Here is a 22,467-nt window from a genome sequence, read left to right as displayed (position 1 = left end):
TTGCTGTGCAAACAAGACTGAGAGGATGGGCTGGCTAAGAACATCAGCAGCTTGCAGACAGGAGCTATGTAGTAGTAGTGCTGTGCCTGTTAAATAAAGCAGCTGCTGTGTCCCTCCCCAGCCAGGTCTCAGCAGGGTCTCTGCTCACTAGCAGGACTTACTTGGTACAAACCCGTCACGCACAGTGAGATGTGTCTCACTTAACTACTGAGGTTTTCAGCATCAACGCCCTTCACAGTCAGCTGGACAACAAGCACTTCTAGACCATGATTCAGATGACTTATTTTAGAGGTTTATCTTCAGGTGAGATTAATTACATCCTAGAAGTGTCTCATTTCCTCATTTCCATTACAAAGAGAAGCTAGAGGGCTTACTGATAGCATGGTAGCTCCATCACACATCTTGAACGCCACACAGGGTGCCTGACTAAGACTCTGTCTGCTACACAGCATGTGAAGTGTAACCCACCTTGCAGTGAGCTCTAAGCGGATAGCAAAAGGAATCTGGAAGCAGGGCAGCCATGGCAGTTACAGACTTTGCACTGAAGTTAAAAACCAATAGTGACAGGTAGCCATACTACCACAGAAATCTTGATTTCAACACTGTTCTCAGAATATGTCTCACCCTGCTGCTCAGCTCTGTTACACTGATAACGGTAAGTTTGTCTTATAGCAGGAAAAGTGTAAGACAGTTCAGCTCCTACCTACTTTAAGGTTATAAAACAAGCTATGCTTCTATTTCAGTTCCTTAAGGCATTAGCGGAACACTCACCACAGACATTTCAGCCCTCTTTGGAAGAGCTTTACCAGCTCTAGAGAGTCACTATCTTCAAAGAGAAGGGAAAAAAAAGCAACCATCAAAGAAATGTGAAACATCACGAATTTATCAGCTGCCATGAGAGGTCAAAAGCGGATATTTTAAAGTAATTTTAGTGTCTTACATAAACAACAAGACAGAGTTCACCAGAACCAGCCTAGTTTGTCCACAGAGATCATATCCATTTAAAGAGAAGGTGAAAATTAAAAAAAAAAAAAGAAGTTGACCAAGTTCATTATTTGTGGAGTGTGGGATGGATGAAAGGTCTTTAACTCCTTAATGCAGCTTTTTCTGTCTATTCTCATTTCAAGGAGCTTTACTTTTAGTCACACACGGTTTGAAGCTTGCACCCAGCAAATCATTTCTGCTTTTCCAGAATGTGACTCCAGTGTACAGCAGAACTGCTCAGATGCATTACTCCAGTGCGAGGGATGTCAGTCTCTTCTCCACAGCTTACCTTTTCACCTTCACCTAAACTTTCATGGAGGAGTTCTGCATGTGACAAACTGGCTCTTTTAATGCAAAGAAAAGGAAAAAAAATCTTCAATGTTTTCAAACTTCCTTGCTCTGTAAAAATGAAAAGGGAAACTAAGGCTACAGAATGCCTCTCTTGCCGTTGGGTTCATATCTTAAACAACCTAGACTTGTGGTTTATTTGTAAGATAATTAAATCTATTTTTCTGTAATGGTTATTTCACAAAACCTGAGAAGATTTACAACATCAAGTTGACTATAATCTCTCTCTGTTTGATCTGTTTGAACTTACTTTTTTTTTCCCCCTCCCCTTCGCACAAAACCATACATTGTATGGCCTTACATCCCAAAATTCTGAATCGGCTCCCACCACGGCGATGAACTGAACCCTCTTTCACAGCACAGCGGACACTGCTGAACAGTCTGGGGGCTGAAGAACACTCTCCAATCCTCTCACAAGCCTCAATTTGCCACTGAGATATTTCTCACTGCAACGTCAGTTTTATTCTAAATTTGCAGCAGGTGCACCTGCTCTTTGATAAAGGGAGGAAGGCCCTCTTGGTTACCCTCGGGCAACGCCATGCGGGTGAAGGTGCCAGGCCATACCGGGTGGGCTGGGATTTGGATGCACACCCCTCTCTGCCATGGGCAGCTTTTCCCATGGAGGAAACAGGTGCGGGGGAAATTCCAGGGGCCTGGCTCTGAGCTGGGGGTGTCATAGGCGAGCTGCCCCCAAACAGCCCCCCCTAGCCCTGCGGGCCCTCCCTTGCTGCTGCGGAGGGGAGTGACCAAACTCGGGTGGGGCTTCCACAGCTTCGCCGTGGCTGGCGCTAACATGGAAGAACACCGGGACAGGGGGAGAGGGGAGGCTGGGGCGATGCAGGGCCCAACGCCTGCGGCAGGCAGGACACGGGGCGAGCGCCGGTCGGCTGCCGCCCGCCTGGCTGGTACCGGGAGCTGGGTAATTTTCTCTGCCGAGACCTGGGCCTGCTCGCCGGCTCACGTTCATACAGCGAGAAGGGCGCTGAGCCCCGCGGCCGGGGACGGCGGCCGCCGCGCTCCGCCGGGAATCGGCCGGCAGCGCGGGCGGCCCGAGGAGTGGGACAGGAGCCATCGGCAGGGCTGGAAGTGATAGGTGGCTCCATAGCTCAGTGGTTAGAGCACTGGTCTTGTAAACCAGGGGTCGCGAGTTCGATCCTCGCTGGGGCCTCCCGTGTTTTTCCCTTCATTTTTTCTTTTTTTCCCTTCTTATAACCAAGCGGGGAGCTCCGCTCCGCGGGCGGCGGAGGGAGAGGGCGGCCGGCGGCGCGGGGTGGCTCGTTCACCGCCGGCGGGAGGCCACGGCTGCGGCAGCCGGGTCCTGGTGTTTGCGTCTCGGCAGGGCGCGTCCGGCGGGTGGCGGTAGGAGACAGGCCCAGCCCTGCCAGGGCCGAGTGACGTCATGGGCTTTGCCTCCGTGTGAGGCCGTGGCTCTGCCAGGCGGAAAAATACAACTTTGTGGAAGAGAACATTTGAGGTTTGTTACTGCCGCCGACCCACGGCCCCTGCAGCACCCTACTGCAGATTAGTTTCAGAGGGCTGCTGCTGCCAAGCTCGACCCGCGCTGCTCCCCGGGAAGAGAAGGGGCTCAGCCCGGGAGAGCTGCAGCCGGTAACCCCGCACCCAGCCTCTGCCCGCGGCCTAAGAAGGACGGAATCCAACCCCCCTCCAGTTAGAAGCCTGAGGATGGTTCGGAGCTAACAGCTCAGCTGTAACTAGCATTTTTGGAGTTGCTTAGTTTCTGTTGTGTCAGTTTTGTTTGTTTTTTAAAATTTGCTGAATGTTTTCCATCTCTTACTGAATCCTTTGAAACCTGCAGATGATCCATACCTTGAATATCGCTTAAAAAGAATCTGCTAATTTAATTGTCTGAAAGACAACTACTCCTAAAATATACTTTAACTTAAATGCAGTGAAAAAGATAAAAAAGAGAAAGGTGAGGTCACGGGCATGTCTATTCCATATTGGATTAAAGATGAGCCTGAAAGGTGGAGGCACTTGGATTTATTAGAAGGACATACACAGCCAAGTCTTACCCGTGAATGTCTAAAGACTCTCATAACTACTTATGTCAGAAAAAAAAAAAATCACAGGAGTATTGGCAAAGAAAGCTAATACTAGGAGGTTTGTGCTGTTAAGGAGTAATAGAACATACAGACTGTAACACTGATATTAATTGAGGTGCACCTGGGAGCACTGGTATAACAAGTCAATGATTACTTTTTTATTTGGTCACTATTAAAGATAATTGTTTCACCATCTTATAAGTGACTTGCTTTTTCTGGGACATCACTGAGCTTCAAAAGATGCTGCTTAATCTACTCTCCCTCTTCTCCATTTTTTTCTTAGGTAGTGTGGCTTTCTTTGGGAGAAGGTTCTTGTTTCTGGTTAGGTGGGAGCTCTTCTTTTTTGGCAAAGGTGGTGCTGGTGTAGTTCTGGAAACATGTGCAGCCTTCACTTTCTGCTTTGGCTTGTGTTGTTTAGGCTCAGCTTTGATTTTCTGTCTCTTTTTACCAGATAGAGCTGGTTTCACTGTTGATGCTTTTATTTTGGCAGATGGGGTCTTTTTAGCTTTCTTAGCAGAAACTGTTGGGATGGCTCCAGTAGGGGTAGAAGATTTCAGTGGAGGCTGGGTTGTTGGAGGTTCATTAAGCAGCTCAAGGACAGTCTCTGAGGAAAGTAATTAATGTGGTTCAGTATCTCTGCTTTAGGGCAAGAGGCTAATTCAGAGATATGACTGATATAAACCTTTATTAGAGCTACAGTTAAGAAAAATATCTGACATTCTGAAAGAAGAAATACAGACTATATAAATCTCTTTTCTTCCATCAAAAGAGGTTTGGGTTTCTTGGAAATAGAATTTGTTTAATTTTAGAAATGATGAATGTATATTTAAGAAAAACAAGTCCAGACAAAATATGATGACACCTTGCACACTTCTCTTTGGCAGACTTAACAGTATGAATTTTTCATGTTACAGTAATATCTGGAAATCCCGGACAAGATAACATCAACTTGCTAAACACTGTTTCTACTCAATAATAAGGTGTAACCCCTGCCCTAGTTGCATGGGAGGTAGGACAGAAAAAGGCCAGGGGAAAGGAAGATTGACTCCCGTAGATTTACGGGGAGGGGAGGAGCTTCTCACAGAGCGAGGGACAGGCACTCAGAACTACCCAGACCAAATCCAATGCCTGAATCAAAGCCATCAGTTCCCTTGTGATGCCCATTTACACTATTACTTGGCAACATTTAGGAAAAAAAATAATCAGAGACAGGGATTAAGAAAAGACATGGCATCTACTAGACAACAGAAACACGCATTAAATGTGATAACCTAACTCCAAGACTGCTCCTGCTCAGTGCTTTAGTTTTTAAGACTGCTAAAGATTTCAGTCACACACCTGCAAGATAGTCATGTTTTGCTCCTCAGTAAAATTAAAGCCTAACAACTTACTTGCACGTGGAACAAATGGTATCCGTTTACTCTTTGTTTTCACTGGAACAGGCTTGTATTTACACTTCCCTGGTGGAGCTCTCCTTGAAAAACAGAAAGCCACATGCAGATATCTGAGAGATTGTTAAGGAAGTTTATTTATTCCAGAGGCACACATCATTTGCCTCTGCTGGAAGAGGCATGAAAGCACTTTAGGCACCTGGACTGCAACATCGGTGGAATTTAAGAGCCTAACTGAGGGCTGCAAACCATAAACCCCCCTGAATAACAATAGCAGCTGGAAGACTGCAGCTTCTCTTCTACCACCCTTCTGGTTAACTTTCTGCCATTAGGCAGCCTGGACTGTCTTTATCCACCATCGGTAGCTGGTTTGTTGGTGTGGGGGATGCTGGCTTGCTTGCGTGAACTTGTAGCCCACCACTGAATTCAAGGGTGCTAACTGGGTGGGTTCAGCTACATGTCCTGCTGCTGGAGGCACAGCAAAATGCTGTTTCTAGAATCCTAGTGGACGCATTGTTTGCACTTCAGGCTGTCAGTCATTGAGTTTTCCTCACCAAAGCTGGCTTGTGCATCCCACCTTGAAGTGGAGTCTCATTTGTGCACATAAGGTTTGTCAGGGACAGAGCTTTCCACTCACTCATGGCGCAGCGTAAGCATCTCTCTACATGCAGCAGAATATTCCCCCCACAGTCCCATGGAAGTCAGTGTGACCTTCAAAGGGTGCTGCGGGGAGGGGGCTGAGAAAGGAAAGGAACAGGCAAGGAGGGAAGCAGCAACAACTGCAAAAAAAAAAAAAAAAAAAAAAAAAAAATGTATCTGCATTCCTCTTCTGCCATTCCCTGACAACTTCCCACAGTACAAAAGCACCCCAAAAAAAAAAAAAAAAAAAAAAGCACATTTTCCTTGCGGTGAAGCTGCCACATGTTAAATGACAGGAAGGGGGGCACAAATAAGAGCAACAGACCTGTGTTTTCTGTAATCCACCAAGGGAACTGCTGTAGGACAAATAAGAACAGGCTCTTCTGATTTGGCATGCTTGACAACACACAGCAAAGCAAAGCATGACCTGAGGCATCACATTTTCTTATGATTGATTAACTTTCTCCTTGAGACGGGCAACAGCCAATACCTTAATACCATTTCAATTAAGAAAAAAAAAAAAGTCACTAAAGCAGGGTTGCTGGTATTGCTTGTAGGGTTTTTTGGGAGGGGTTGATGTGGGGGTTTTTCCCCCCCTCCCTCTCCAAACTTTTAAAGCACAACACCTCTTCCCTCCACTCCTGACTGAGATGATTTGGTACCAATCCAGGCAGGGTCACGCCAGGCACTCTGCTGTCTCCAAAAGCACTGCTGGGAGAGGCAAGCTGAAGTGGGGACACAGGGCACTGCTGCCACCCGTTTTCCTGGGAGGTTCCTAAGGAAGCTTGAGTTGCCATCAGGTAGATGGCGGTGGCCCTGCCAACATTTTGAAGCAAGCATTTCTATCGCTTGCTGCCCTTGCTGGCATGCTCACTGAAGTGTAGTCAGGAATCAGGGAGTATCTGGGCTGGACAAATTTGGACTGCACCCAGAGGTGTCAGAGGAGACAGTTATCCCAGCCACTGCTCACAGTGGGATGGAAACAGGAGAATCCTATAAACAGCATTAAAATGCAAAGAAGAAAGGAAAAATCTCTGCTTGTGATACAATCAGGAGGCGGCCAGAGAACAAGAGAAAGGATCTAGAGGTATGAGGACTCTCTGCTCCAGGGCCAAGCTCAGCCTCCAGAGGAGCAGTCAGTGCTTTGCACACCCTGGACACGCTCGCGAAGTGCTTAAGCAAACATACAAGGGCAAAGCTGAACAGAGCAGCATCTGGGCTAAAGGAGAGCCAGAAAATACAAGAATAAATTCCCAAGAGCCAGGGTCCTGTATGCCAATAAGTGCCTGGTCTGGCTCCAGAAGTGATGGGTATGAAGCTCCAAAAGCAGAGGGAAGAGCTGGCTTCTTTCCAGAAAGCCCTTCTGAGCAGTGAAACCATCACACTCCTGGCAGGGTCTTGCTGCCCCCCGTAGAGTCATCATAACATGCTGTATTACTGCACACCAGTCCTCAGGCAGGCAGCCTCCTGAAAGGCTCCCGCAGGCTGCCTGTGAAACACAAAGCTGCATTTTTCCCTTTACAGCGGGAAAGAGGAGAGGATTTATCATCCTGATAGTCTTCATGGCACATTAAAGACTAGCAGTGGGACTGCAGAGCTTTTTTTTTGTGAAATAGAGCATGCTCAAACTCTCAACTTTTGGACTAGCTCACAATTTTTTTTTTTTTTTTTTTGGAGTTGAAAATGTTACATTTTGGACAGCCACAGTTAATGCAGTTTAAAAGGTCCCTGGCAGACAATAAGCTGTTAAAGGCAGGAGTCTCAACTAGTTACAGCAAGTAAAAGACTCAAGTTCCTATTTGCATCACCTTGGGACAGAGCTTGAGTTAACTATCTAGCTTTGGATTTAACTTCTGGAGAAAACATATCCTGTCTGGTTGTTCTGGTTTTGTTTAGTAGGGGGGGGCCTAAGGTGGAAGCTTCTGTAGGAAACTGCTAGAAGCTGCTCCCCTTTGTTCAGTGGACTCGACGGAGCCTAGGGCGGACCTGCTGCTGGCCAAGGCCGAGCCAATTGGTAGCAGAATGTCCTGTGATAATGTCTCTGTGATAACATCTTTAAGAAGGGGAAAAGAAAAAAAAAAAAAAAAAAAAAAAAAAGGGAGAAGATGTGAAGCAGCTGAGCAGGGGGCAGAGAGGGGGAGGCACGAGCCCTGTGGGCCTTGCAGGCCTCACCCTCTGGCCTCCCCCTGGGCAGCCGACAGGGCCCGACTCGGCCTGGCCTGGCTGCAAGAAGTGGAGAGGAGATGAGAAGCGAATGAGATGTAAAAAGGATCCTGAGAGGTGTCTGCCAGCCTGTTGTGAGGAACGGCTGCAGTCACCAAGGTCAATGAAGAAGGAGGGGGAGGAGTAATGCGGCTCCTGGCCAAGATTCCCCTGCAGCCTGTGGTGACGACCATGGTGGAGCAGGTTGTCCCCCTGCAGCCCATGGAGGGGCAGAGATTCACCTGCAGCCCGTGGAGGACCCCACGCTGGAGCAGGTGGAAGCCTGAAGGAGGCTGTGGCCCATGGAGAGCCTGCGCTGGGGCAGCTGTTCTAGAGGGACTGCACCCCGTGGAAGAGATGACCCACGCCGGAGCAGTTTCACAAAGGACTGTGGCCCGTGGGAGGGACGTCACGATGGAGCAGAGGAGAAACGCGAGGAGTTCTTCCCCCGACTATGAAGCAGCGGCGTAAAACAACACATCATGAACTGACCGCAACCCCCATTCCCTCTTCCCCCCTGTGCCGGTCGGGAGGGGAAGGTAGTAGAGATAATGTTAAGCCTGGGAAGAGGGAGAGGTGGGGGGAGGTTACCTTGTTCCCTGTCTCATTCTCCTGCTAGTTTTAGAAATAAATGAATAGTTTTCCCCAAGTCGAGTCTGTTTTGCCCGTGACGGTAACTTTAAGGATTTCTCCCTGTCCTTATCTCAAACCTTGAGCCTTTTCTCCTTATATCATCTCCCTCTGTTCTCTTGGAGGGTGGAGGGAGTGAGAGAGAGACTACATAGTCTGGTCCTGATCAGGGCTGAACTATGACATTGGTCTATTTTATTAGTATCTGAGATCTCAGCAACAACACAGTGTTACCGTATCTGCTTTACAGGGTGATTTGAAACTCATCTCATGCTTTTTAGCAAGATCCAAAAGCTTGTGAGTGGAAAAAATTACGTAAGCTTGCTTATTATTGTAAAAACAGACTTTAGTAGGGATAACTGCTTAATGAGGAAGAAACATTTTGCCTGGAAAAAGTCAGGTTCAGGCTCCAATTATTATTTGAACACTGCATGAACCAGGAGGTTTCACTTTTACTTCTGAAGAAAACTAAATTGTGGACTGCAATTTATTTATTTATATGAAAGTGCTTCACAGATTTTTGATGTCATAACCCTGAAGGATATGGACTGTCATTTTTAAACCACCACTGTGCTATACCTCAGATATAAAACCAAGGAGACATTATTTTGATCTTTAGTGTCCCGGACCTTTAAGGTATCTGAACTCTGTCTATTTCTGCGTGCACAGATATGATGAATGAGGAATAAATTCACTGAAACTGATTAAAGTTGCACAAGATGTACAGCGGGTGAACAAAAAAAAAAAATCAAGGACTGGATATGGAGCTCAGTAAGATTATGTATCACTAGTACTCAGCATTCTTCCTACTGTGATGGCTGGAGAATATTTAATGATTATGGAAGAATTTGTCATGGAAAAACATCTTTAATTACTAACCTTGCAGGATCAATAAACTTGTAGAGTGATCCATGTGGTGCATAGGCACTGGGATAAGAAGTAGACATAAAATACAGCTCACCTAAATGGAAGTGAAAAAAAGAAAACCAGTTTCAGATTCAAGCACTCAAGCTGAGTCCCAGTTTTCAATTTCCCTCTCTTTCCTAGTTTTTCACTAATTCACATGTCAGAAAATAAAACCCCTTCAGTCACTCCCTCAGTCGTGTTTTACTTTCAAGAAGTGGGCTTTGGTTTCACCCTTGCCTGTGCAGGTGAACTCTCAGGAACACCAAGTGATCTCTTAGTTGCAGCAGGTTTCAACGCAGAACCAGCAGCCCTTGATGGAGCACGGTGCCTGAGCGCTTCATTACCTCATGTCAGTGGCCCTCCAAAAGGTTACTTTGGTCTGTATAAATATGTATTTTTTTTAAACTTGTTTGTACCAAAGCAGTAGCCAGAAGCTACAAACAGAAGGGAAGACCACACAACAACTATTTAGCCATCTCATAGTCATACCAAATTAAAAAAAAAAAAAAAAAAAAAAAAAAAGCCAACAAGAGCCAAAGTGGCTAATCCATGGAAGACAGAAGCTTCTTATTTCTGTATGGTTGCTGAAGAGAGCAACTACTCCTCATGCCTTCCCTTCAGTACCCACTAGAACAATATCCAGGCAAATTCTAGTAGCTTGCAAAAGAGGCAAAACTGTCGTTTTTCAAATTACATGACAACACTATTTGTTTCTAAAAGTACAACCAGTAGAAGAGACATTTTAACATCCACTCATTCTATGTGTTGCCAGAACAGTTAAAAATTGTACGTATTTCACGACAAAACCTGCCTCTCCCTGCATCTTTGACAGAATATGCTACCTGGACAATCTAGGATTTTTTGTTACAAGCATATCTCTTTTCTGCTGAATTGCGAAGCATCAGAGCTCACTAAAACACACCTGGGTTCTCAAAAAATTTGCGGTCACTTTTTGTATTACATAGCTCTTTGTCAAGAGACTGTACAAAAGTGAACAAAGTATGCATTAGTACCTTCACCTTGGTGAGAGATCTGGTCATTGTGACCACAGCAATAATCCTACGCACTGACATTTCCACTCAACTTTCAAATTAGTAGCTTTCCTCATCCCCAGATAAAGCCTTGGTGTGTAATCCACAGTGTGAAGTGCTGCTGTTGTGAGAAGACGATTGAGGAATTTGTATTAATGAAGAGGGGAAAATTCAGATAAGCTGTAAGCACTCAAGTGAGGGTGAGCTGATACAATGAAAGAACAAACTGCATTGATGTAGTCTTTTCATTAATAAAACAGCATAAACAAACAACAACAAAAGGATAGGGAAAGGCTGAAACAAACAGGAGTTCAAACTCCTTAGAGAACCTGGAGCACTCAGACTGCAAGTTCACATGAGGATCTGTCTCCTGAGCTCTCCATCATCCTGATCTGCGATAGCCTCCCAGGGCAGGAGGCCTCTCTGAACCCCATACCTATCCTACCTGCCATACTGAGATATACACAAACCTGTTGTGCAGTGCCTGCTCTCCAAGTAGCATGTGAGGAGCCACGTAATTTTACACATTTGCCCTCCAACAAAGAACGGACAGTACAGTTTCCAGTAAAGATATGGCTAACACAATACCTACCTGCTTCATCCTCAGCAAATGAGATGATGAATTTGCTGTAAGAACTGATTATTCCAGGGAAAGCACAAGCTTTTGTGCTACCAATACAAATATCTTGTTTTTTCCACTTGCTTGTCTTCTCCTCTTCCTGTAAAGCCATAAGTCGACTAGATGAAAAATAAAATCCTGTGTTTTATGTTTCCATTATCAAGATCTGATCCTGTCAAAATCATGCATTACTGGAAAAAAAAATGTCAGTGAGGACCCTGACTGCTGACTGGCTTTAATGTTTGACTTTTGGAAAAACAGACCTGAACAAAAGCAAACCTATCCTGAGGACTCTAAATTGCAGGAGGTTTAGAGTCCAACCAAAATGTTGTTTTAATGATCAAACAGAGCCCTTAATGTAATACACAGACATATGAGATTCTCATTTACTGTAGCTCAGAAGGTTTTGGGATGTTCTGATGTGTTTCTTTGCCCAGATAAGGCAATATGGGTACAAAATGGGAGCTGCAGATAAAACAATTGGTCTCACCCATTCATGAAGTCACCAAAAATATAGAGGCCGTTCAAATTGGGCGACTCACATCCTCTGTATACATAACCTCCAGTGACCGACTTCCCCACATTGCGGCCATATGCAAATATTGGAAGAATGTCATCTGGAAATACAAAAACAAGAAAAATTACATCCAGAAAGCATTAAAAAGCAATTGCTCAATGACATTGACAGGCACAAAAATTACTAGAAGCACCAGTAGAGTTGAACAAACAGCACAGTTAAATTTCAGTGGGCATTCAATAATTTACTTTAGGACAGAACAGACCCAGGGGCTTTAAGGAGCTCTCTGTGAAGTTGCTTATCAAGGCTTAGTCACGACGAGCTTCTGTAACACATAGAACCAAGATTCTCTGCATCAAACAGCAATGCAGCCTGCAGGAATATTATCTTACAGGTTTGTAATTGAACTAATCACTTTAGCAGGGATTGTCTTTACAAATTCTAGTATTTTTAGGAAGATAATAAGATCAAACAATTGCAAGTTAACTCAACATCTTCACAGGTTTGCTGACATTCTCAGCACAGAATATGCATAATGTGCTACCTCCATTTTATGTCATGAGACAAAATTAACATTGCCAGAGGCAAAGCCTTTAAATTGAATTAATCCATTTTTTGGGTTGAATATTAGATCCCACAAAGTTTTAGTCTTGCTCTCACTTTTTTCTCCTGGATCAAGTCTTTAATCTTTAATGAAGAGAATTAAGATCACAAATGCAATTCATTAAAAATTGTAGATTAACAGCAAAATCTAATTCAGCGTTGTTGTCAATTGAGGATTGGACCATTAAAAAAAAAACAAAACAAAAAAAACCCCAAACAAACAAACAAAAAAAACCAACTTGAGAGCCATGTGGGTACCAGCATAACAGAGGAGAAATGTTGATAACATATTAAGCACTTCCCTGCTCGTACAAATGTTCCAGAAACATCTACGTGAGCTTGAGACCAGTTGTTTTCTTCCAACAGGGTAAGGAACATTCTAATACTGAGTTCTTCTACCATGCTTTTCAAAGAGCTTTACAAAGCCCACCAATATCTACTCTTTTTTTAAAGGCAGTAAGTGAGTTTGTCCATCACACCCATAGTCAGACCCAGAGCACAGCTTTTTGGTCTTCTGCTGCTGCACCCTACTTGCCACACTGCCTAGATTTTTTTCAGGGTCTCAGCATCAGCCTGGTCCACTTTCCTTAGCCATGGCTTAGAGCTTCTGAAGAAAACACAATATTGCTTTTCTACTTAAACTCAATCCATTGCCTTCCTAACTTCTCTGGGGAAATTCTGTCTGTCTGCAGGAGGCATAGGCTTTTACCCTAAACACCTTGTCCAGTCCAGTATATGACAGGGAATTCCCTGAATAAGTAGGGCATCATTTCACACCAACACTGCAGGGCTGGGGAGACGGAATATTCTGTTCCTAAGTAGTAAACAATCTCCATTTAACACACAACACTGGATTATTCAGTTTCACTGGAAAAATTGAGCTATAGTCCAGTAAATACACACGTATAATAGAGTAATCTTCTGTAAGAAACTTCTTCCTTACCCAAAGAGGAATTGTGGCAAAGCTTTGTGTCGTAGCATTCAAATCCCTCCTTTGCTCTCCAGCCATAGTTCCCTCCTTTAACAATGATGTCGATTTCTTCAAATCTGTTCTGCCCGACATCCCCACAGAATATCCTCCCTCTTCCCTTTTTCGTGACAGGGTCCCCTCTGTCAACTGCACAGCGCCACATATTCCTGACCCCGTAAGCATAAACCTCAGGTCGGGCCTTGGGATCGGACACAAAGGGATTATCGGGAGGGATGCGGTAAGGCTTTCCATCAGGGCTTTTTCCATCCACATCAATCCTCAAGACTTTCCCCAACAAAGTACTCCTAAAGAGAATGACAGAAAAAGACACATCTCAGCATGAGAGCCAACTGAAAACAAACAATTCTCTCCCTCTTCTCCCTTTCTGAAGAAAAAGTTATCTGCCCAGAAGAGATAAACCAACAGCTGGTATGTCTTGCAACCTGTTTAAGTCACAGAAGACTTTTCCCCGTCTCAACAAATTGTGTTCACTCAGCTTTCAAAATGTAAAAAACTTACATTTTTTAAATACTGCATTGGACAGGCTTGCAGACACACAAGCACTCTCAGGAAATATTTTTACTTCATTCTTCCGCATTGTCTCATTTCCAAACCCTGTGTCTTGGTGGACAAGCTCAAGGCATAGGCATTCAACTGTCCTCGTACTTACTTGTTCTGAGCATTTCCAAATTGCCCAAAAGGGTCTCCAGCTTTCCCTCCATCCCCTGTGAATAGATACATATAGCCATCCACACCAAAGAGCAGCTGCCCACCGTTGTGATTAGCAGCTGGTTCTTCAAGCTCCAAAAGATTCCTAAAAAAAAGAAAAATAACTCCAGATGTAGCTACTGGAAAGGACCAAGCATTCAGGTAGGCTGCAGAAATATTGCATCAGTTCTAGAGAAGAAATAAAGATTTCCCAGCTGTACAGACCTGTTAGCTTTGTCAGCTATGATGCTGAGTTGCATCCCGTTTCCTCTTAGCCTGCAGCATAAGGCTGTCTGCCTGCCTTACAGCAGAGCTCCTTTCACTATGGCATCCCTTGAGGAAATGTGTTTTCCATGAGCCATGCAGTGCTACGGCTGCCCCCTGCGCTACAGCTCTGACCTGCACTGCAGTAATGCCTCTTGTGCTACAGAGCTCACCCACCATCACAAGCACAAGAGCATCACAGCTCATCTGAAAATGTGACTACAAATACATAACGTGTTTGTCTGCAGGGAACGCTTGCTGCCCTTTAAACTTTGATGGCAACAGGTGGCTTCTGCTTTCTTATATGAGAAGCAGTTGGTGAATTTGAGAAGCATAGTGATTGTGAAACTCTAGAGAAAATAAGTCCACTATTAACAATTTTTTCTCCATAACTGAGAACTAGCTTTTTTCTAGCAGGGGGCCATGGCAGGGGCACACATGTCAGATCAAATGAATGTGTAGTACTGTAGTGAAACACCCCTGTTCTCCCACAGTACAAAACACTTTCAGGGCAGATGTTAGTTCCACAATAGGCTTAAAGCTACTACTGCTCTTTAGAAGGCAAGAAGATAAGAGAGAGAGAAGACAACCTGGATGCCTATGGCCTGGGTCCTCTTTTCAGTTTCATTTCTAGTTTGCAGTGTAGTCTCAAACCAACCTGTCTCCAGTAGCTTCAGAGCAGACCAGGCACACCCCTGAAGCAAGGTGACTAAGAATGTGCGGGTTCTGCAAGGGGGAAGGACAGGGACAAAAAAAATAATTTCTCGTCATGGCATACAGTAGCATTCAACAGGAACTTTACCTTTCTGAGAGTGGATCAGCTTTGTTGACATCAGATGCCAAAACCTTCAATTCACTGATCCTAATCTTTTCCACTCGGTTCTTATCCATGTACGAGTAGTAGATATAAAACTTCCCGTTGTACTTGTACCTGGGGTGGAAAGCCATCCCCAGAAAGCCTCTCTCATCCCCTACCCACGGCGTCGCCAGCACTATACTTTTAAGATCCAGAAAGGGCTCCTCCAGCCGGCTGCCATCAGGTAGGTAGACCCAGATCACGCCCACCTGCTCAGCTACAAACATGCGGTGGGTATGGTCATTCGCATGCACCATGAGCACTGGGTTCCTCAGGCCATTGGCGACCTCAGTCAGACAGAGCTGGAGGCAGCCTTTGCGGTCCTCCACCACGGAGCCCAGGTTGCGGTTGAGGGCTGTGTTCTTCAGCACGTTGGGAAAGCAGTAGTCTTCGTCGTGTAGGTGAAGGAGGTTGCAAAAGTGTGTCTTGTTTGTCTCGCAGCATTCTTGGATGTGCTTATCACTCATCAGCAGGCTGATAGCAGAGCGGCAGTTGAAGTGAAACTCGGAGCAGTAGTCAAAACAAAGTCCTGGGAGGTTTCTTAGAGGTGTCCGAGGGTTTTCTGCATCATAGAGATGTGCAGCATATGGAGAACATTCCTAGAAAGTAAAATAAACTAGATATGTGGCTGTGCACAAACATCCAGGAGAAGCCAAGACACCTTAATGGAAGCAAATCAGCTAATAAAATGAAAAATTCATAAGGCAGAGAACATAATGAGTCATCTCTGGAGTAGTGTAAAGTCACTCAGAACACTGCTAAAGGGGATTTAGAGGTCAGTAGTTGTTTCCTTTATCAAAGTAATCAGCTGCACCTAAATTATTCCCAACAGAAGAATGTCTGTGGAGGCTGTGGATTCTCCATTACTAGATGTTTTTAAGGAAGTGACAGGCAATTTCTTTCTGCAATCTCTTCTTACCTTTGCTTTTAGACATTCCCCCTTAGCTTCCCCGAGAGATTTTGAACTAGGTACTTTTTAACCTGTTCTTAACAGATTGAGAGAAGAATCTGTTAACTCCCTCACTGCAGCAGCCCTTTGCACTGTGAAGAATGTTAGCCTTTGCACTTCAGACTTCTCCAGACCAGCAGTGCCAAATCTGGGCATACCTTTCACGTCAGCCAGCATCACTGCCTTTTCCAGATACTTTTAAGATTTTACTTTAAGCCACTTAAGTCCATACCTAGGTCTAACTGAGTGTTAGGAAAGAAAGAAACCAAAACAGGTACAGGTTCACCAACACCTTTAACACTGTCCCTCTTTCCAAAAGTGGAGGGGAACAAATCCACAAGGGCTGTCAGAGATACAGAACAGCTAATTAAGATGGGACTGAGCAGTTTTGCAGGGAGGTGATCAGAGTAGGGTAACAGCCTGACAGTGGTCTGTAAATATCACAAGTGACATTGAGAAGATGCATGTTCATCCTTTCCCCTAGAAGAAAACCGAGGGAGCGTTAGATAAAGCTAGCAGAAGCTAGGTTAAAAAAAAAAAGAGGTGAAACTCTGCCAGATGAAATTGTAGGTGCAAGTTGTACATTGGTTAAATGTACAGGCTAAATTAATCTTTGGTCTAATGCTGTACAACTTCAGCCATATTCTTGCATGCATAGTATCACTGAAACAGACTATAGCTGAGATTTAAAACTATTTCAAGTAAGTAATATCATCTTAAGCAATTAATGTAGCTACCATTGACTCTATATGTGATCCTCAGGAAGAAAATATCGCAGGCTACATTTTCAAATGTTATGCATCGAAAAATTATCTCCCTTCAAATACCATTAAGTCTTTAGCTGTGCAAAATACAGGTTAAATACAGAAAATCAGGCATTGTGTTTTAATTTGTACCTAGACTTAAATTCCTCATCTTGCAAAAATTCTAGGCTAGAACTTCTATAAAATATTTCCATTAAAATCCCACCTCTATTTTAACCAGCACAAAATTGCAGAAGTTAAAACAGAAGGAGCTAAATACTACAGAAATATTATTTTACTGGTTTTCAGGCCAGCAGCCTGAAACAGTCTACCCAGAGTTTTTATTGGGCACATATGTAGGAAGGTAAGTACATCAACAGTTGCAGAATGAAGAACTATTACGTTAGTATTTTTTCCACCTCATTAAACAAGTCTGCTTCATTAAACAAAAGTCATTAAACAAATCTGGGGCAGTTATAAAAGCACTGACTCTTTTTTTGGTGCAAGTAGCAGCCTTTCCAGAATATTTAATCTGAAGGCTACAGACCCTCATTCCAAACTTAGCACAGCAAACTGTTTCCTTTGCTCACAGAAGAGCCTGAAGGCTTTTGGCCATACTAAGAACAGATATGACTTTTAAGTAGCAAAGCCCTTTCAACTCCTGGATGGTGTAGTAAGTTTCTCACTTTTAATTGCTGCCATTTGATTATAAAGCTGCACGGAACAAGTTGGCTTCTGTTGCTTTCACATCGCATCTGTAAGGAACCTCTCCTTCTCTTCCCAGATCAGAAGTCCCCAGCCTGCAAAAGGGAGCCAAGCACCCCAGGCCTGTCCTTGCAGCCTGAGCCCAGCCCCAGATGGCAGAACCACACCATTTTTCCCATGTTTAAGGTCTTCCCAGAACAAGGAAGGGCACCATTAGGCCCTAAGTGCCTTTCTGCTCTCACCTTCTTGAAGGAGAACAGCCTCGGCGCAGGCATTCAGCAACACTTGGCTGGTACATTCCTCCGCTAATGCTTACCAAGTCCATGAACCATCGCTCACCTTCTTAACTTTTGCCAATATACACTTGCACATCCCCAAATGTCTTGAGTTTATAGTTATATGATAGTTTTCACAAAATACAGTGCTGATCTCAAGTGACCGGTAGACCAGGAGAGGTGACAGCCTGATGAGGTGTCACCAAGGAAAGGTGGGGCAGAGCAGACTGAGCCTAACCTGTGCTGCACTTCAAGTCCTGGGAAGTTCTGTCGTTCCCACTAACATCCAGTCGCAGCTGGCTCACAGCTCCCTTGTGCACAAGTCACTTGCAGTCTAAAGCTCCTTTCCGTTCTCTTCAGAAGTGATTACTTTATTAATATCTTTGAAAACATTTTTAATTTCAAGAAGTTAAGAGCAGAGTCCAGCTCCCAGATTAGCAATCTGAGAAGAAAAAGAGAAAAGGAAAAACAGCTTCCTCTGAAACAAGGCATATTCTTACCACTTCCAAGCTCCATTAACATTTTTCTGCCAGTAGTCTGCAGGATAAGGGTCTTACAGTTCATCCTCCTAAATAAGCGCAGCCTCTGAGCAGCTGCCGTGCTTTTCCAGCCATTGGGCTTCCCACAGTGTCTGCCTGGCAAACAATGCCTGCAGCACAGACCCAGCAAGACACACAAGATGGAGGCCATTCCTCAGGATCTACTTGAGCTCCCAGGATTAGGTGGCCTTGCAGTTACTGTTGGTTGTCTGCTTTCACTTCACTGGAACATGCATGAAACGATGCAATTAACCCCACTGCTTTATAGAGCGGAGGAAGAAGAAGCTGCTAAGATCAAGCTGATACTTCTTTGCTGTTTTGTAATTGTTTCTCTGCCAAAAGAGAGTGCAGTCAGCAATCAACTCAGGCCTGAGATTAAAACTGCTTTTAAAAGTATATTGCTTTCCCCACACTAGCTCCTCTCCCATGCGTTCAATTAGCTTGGACAAGGCTTACTTGGCCTTTTTTGGTTTTTTAAGCCTCTCCTGTAGTGATTTTCTGCATAGAGAAATATCCTCTCAGCCAGCGGCCAAGCAGCTGGTCTAGCGCATGTAGCAAGGTTTGCATCCAGGGAATTGTTACGGCCATGCAACTTGCACAACATCTGCGTAAGAACATTACATCAGTTTTTAAGCTAAATCATAGAAGAGCTCAGTTGAGGGTCAGACTCTAAGCCTACAAATGCCTAAAACAAGTGTAGCTAGCAAAAATAGACCCAGGTCTTGCCAGATGCAAACTGAAGCAGCTCTACCAGCAGAGCCAGATTCCTTTAGATGCCTCTTCTAGCTCGTTAGTTTTCAAGAGAAACATATCTGGTTTAGAGTGACAGCAGGAAATCCCCATTCAACCATCTTCTATCTGTTAAGAAACACACAGCTCCACTACCAAGCTCCATGTACTCCATGGCATTCTTCCTGGGCTCTGTGGGACCAGTGAGACTGCTGTACTTGCCAAAACCATCTTCCTCTGTGTAACCCTCAGGACATCACTCATTACCACACCAGGAAGGCTAGGGGAAAAATTAAAAAAAAAAAAAATTAAAATAATAAAAATAAAAAAAACAAAACCCACAGAACACCATAGTTGTCTTGTTTTTACTATCTGCTGGTTTTGGCACTGAAGGAGCACCTGACAATGAGCTGCTTTGTTGCAGAGCATCGCTACTACTCTGATCTCCCTCAAAGATGTGAAATAATGCTGTTTTCACTAAATTAGAGCAGCTACTAATAATTCAGGTTCATCAATAAAAACCTACACCTCTTTCTTGAAATTTGTTTTGTCAAAAGACAAAAGCTAATAATATTATTTTTGTCTGACACTGCTTGCGAGTCTAATCTTTGCATTCCAAGTTCCATACAAATAATATCAATAAAAGCACTTGTTACTGACAGCAGTTTATCTGAAGTCCTGCCATCTGAAGTCCTACACAGCAGAAATAAGCACTTGGCACAATTACATCCTGATCACATATATGCATCTATCTTGTTGTATTTGATGTGGCACAAAGGTCAACGTTTCACGCGTAGTGACTACAAACTATCAGGATACTGTGAAGGTGGTAGAAAAGAGATGTCATCATTTTCCGTCCCTTCCACATCAGTAACAATTTGATCCAGCAAAGTGGCATCACTGAAGCAAAACCATTTGGTAGATCTTTGCTCCTCCATTAATTCAACAGTCAAATAATATTTGCCAGAGAAGGCAACCTTATTTCCATGGTTGTCACCAACTCAAACAGGAAAAGCAACACATAACACAATCACAAGCTCCCCTCCAAAGATTTAACAGCAATCTTACTGTAGAGAGATATGAAGAGAGTAATAACTTACTACTTTGAAAATATATAAGAAAATAGATAGGGTGAGTTTGTTTTTTTGCTACAACAAATGCAAAATTAAATTACGCTCTGCAGAATGAGCAAAGAGGCAATAGGCACATTTTTATAGTTTTTTTTTTTCTACCTGCAACATGTAAAAAAGTCTTCGTAACAGCAAGAATAGTGGTTCTGCTCAGACCTGTAACCCATCTTTTTCTATTTTACCAACTGTAAAATGACTAACAACCCTGATGCCCCCTTTTTTCAGCCCTGGTGCTGAAAGGGTGCCCCTACTCCCACCCCAAGGATATGCCAGAATCCTGTCAGCATCCAAGGAGAGTGGAAATATTTTGGTACACAGATAACATCTTAGGGCTAAGGAAATATTAACAAGAAGAGTTTTATACATTCTTAGTAAGATTATGTGTGTCTTCTGGCTGCTTTGTGTTTTGGCATGCAGTAAGTGCAGCTTTGTGTGACTAACAGTTGTTAAAACAGAAGGTCACTTCTGCCCTCTAATTACAAGAAGGGGAGGAAGCTCAGGAAGAACAGTGCCTTTGGTCTTTTCTCACCACACAACGTCTGTTTCTGTGAGCCTGGTGAACAGAGGGCAGACAGCACTGATGAAAATGCAGTGACTGATGCCTTGGGACCTTGCAGCAGCTGTGTGAAACCACTGCCTATTAAGTTTTGTTCTACTTTAACAACCACACCATTTGGAGCATCCTCAGCAGGAACACAATGAGAACATATCCTTCATGGGGTCCAGAGATCCAAACACTTGGCTTGATAATTCCCATATCATTTGATCCTGTAAAATTTGTAATCCAGCATCTAGTAGCTGCAAGCAGAAAATAAATATTGATCTACAACTCTCTCCTTTGTTATGAGAAAATTAGCAGAGCAGCAGGACTCTTATAATTACTCAAGTTGGGCAATGCTGTCATAAATCATTACTGCTCGTAAACGACATTAAATATTGCCAGATACCACAAAGTAATGCACCTTATGCAAAGCCCTTTACAAAATGCATGCTGAGGATTAGGTACCATTATTCAGTGACCCCACTTTTCCCATGCTCCCACATCTCTCTTTCAGCAACACAGCTAGCTATAAAAGGCTATCAGAACCACAACTGACCCGCAAGTCAGCCCACAGCGTAGGATACAGACACTATTTTTCTGCCCTACCTGACACAGGATATCTTTGATGTACGTTCCACACAGCTTATGCCTCCGGGGATCAATGTAATCCATGATGTCCCAGTATTTTGCTGCAATGCTGTTGTCTCTCTCCTGGTCACAGCAGCCAAAGTTCTCATAGGCAGAGCAGAACTCCAAGTGAAAAGGGGGCTGGAAAGGTGGCCCGTAATCCAGACACTGAGGGTGCCCCAGCAGACCGCCCATCAGGCACAACAAGGAGAAGCAAAGAAAGACACATGGGCAAGAAAAGGAAACTCCAGAACTGCTCCTTCCAGTGCATGGCCAAATATTCACTTCCTTCCATGCAGGTTTCTTGAGGTCAGATGTATACTGGACTACTTCATAGTATGGTTGTTCCATCCTCTCTGCTTTATTAATTGTCAGCCACAGAGCTCAGGATTTACTCAGGTTTGCTTACATTCTCTCTCTCTCTCTCCCCTTTTCTCTCTCAAGTTTACTACTTGGCAGGAGATAAACCCTCCAGGCAGCCTCTTTGGTATTTCACACGTCACATAGCTGAACCCTCCCTTCTGGACATTTCTCATGCCCCTAAGCACTCACAAATCTAATCCTTACATTTTAGTTTAAATTGGCTGAGAAATTCTTCACCAAGAAATATGAATAATGTAAAAATATGAAATATGATACCTATATACAGAACCTGATAATCTCTCCCCATTTACAAAACAAGTGAATAATTTTCAATTGCAAACTACCATTTTACTCAGCTTTTAAAATGCACCAAACTTGGAACTGGTTTCATAAAGACTCAATAGAGATCATAAAATACAGCCAAATTAAGGCAGCAGTTACCTGTAGGTACAAGTAATTTCAGGACAAAAAGTTTTACAGAGATACTGCTATTACCCACAAATCCAGGTATACATTCAGGGTTAAAATGAGAAGGAATGCAGAAAGTGAAGGAGAAAACAGACATTTAATGCACTAGCACAACCTGAAGTAATCTGTGATACTTTGTGGTAATTGTGTACTTAAGTTAATTGATTTTAGTGGTTTTGATTCCAGCTGACATTAAACTGATTTAAAGATGCATGAGATTTTCGCTCACTTTCCTTTCTGGTGAAGAATGCAGGACCAAGCCCTCCAGTTAGTGAAGGACAGCACCAGCTGTGTGTGCAGGCATACCATGTTTATACATGTTGTACTCCATCTGTGTTTCTGACACTTCCCTTACTCTGCTCTTCCACAAGTGGACCAAGAGCACTTTGATCACAACCAAGCTCCTTTATCACTTCACCAAAATCAAATGTTTTCCTTTTATGTCCACATCGCTACTCATAACAACACAACAAACCCCCACACACCCAGATACTCATCACCACTATGCTGCAAGCATCACAGAGCATGAGTTCAGGATCAGCACCACACCAAGAGCCAAAGTGATCCAATTAAGACAATTAAGTCATGCTTCATCTTGCAGCTGCAGGAGTGTCGCAGCCAGTCTGATGCTGTTAGGAAGAGGCTTCAGCATGCACTTGCTCACTAG

At 43.8% G+C, this 22,467-nt stretch overlaps 1 protein-coding gene and 1 non-coding gene across 2 annotated transcripts; one reads left to right on the top strand and one right to left on the bottom strand.

Moving 5' to 3' along the window:
• Window positions 1-2,427: 2,427 nt before the first annotated feature.
• TRNAT-UGU (transfer RNA threonine (anticodon UGU)) lies at window positions 2,428-2,500 on the top strand. The gene has a single exon. It is a non-coding gene; the product is annotated as a tRNA-Thr (tRNA).
• Window positions 2,501-3,318: 818 nt separating this feature from the next.
• Window positions 3,319-21,320, bottom strand: HHIPL2 (HHIP like 2). The gene is made up of 9 exons (XM_086744123.1): window positions 20,949-21,320; window positions 14,678-15,330; window positions 13,574-13,717; window positions 12,877-13,208; window positions 11,304-11,430; window positions 10,787-10,932; window positions 9,137-9,218; window positions 4,787-4,869; window positions 3,319-3,999 (listed from the first exon to the last, which is right to left on the bottom strand). The coding sequence occupies exons 1-9, from the start codon at window positions 21,318-21,320 to the stop codon at window positions 3,629-3,631; spliced, it is 2,310 nt and encodes a 769-aa protein (XP_086600249.1). The 3' UTR covers window positions 3,319-3,628.
• Window positions 21,321-22,467: the final 1,147 nt, after the last annotated feature.

Source organism: Chlamydotis macqueenii, chromosome 3 (assembly GCF_036417535.1).
Source record: "Chlamydotis macqueenii isolate bChlMac1 chromosome 3, bChlMac1.mat, whole genome shotgun sequence".
In the NCBI taxonomy this organism is placed as follows: domain Eukaryota; kingdom Metazoa; phylum Chordata; class Aves; order Otidiformes; family Otididae; genus Chlamydotis; species Chlamydotis macqueenii.
Note: the sequence above shows the minus strand (reverse complement) of the source record. Positions and strands in the feature narration are given on the sequence as shown.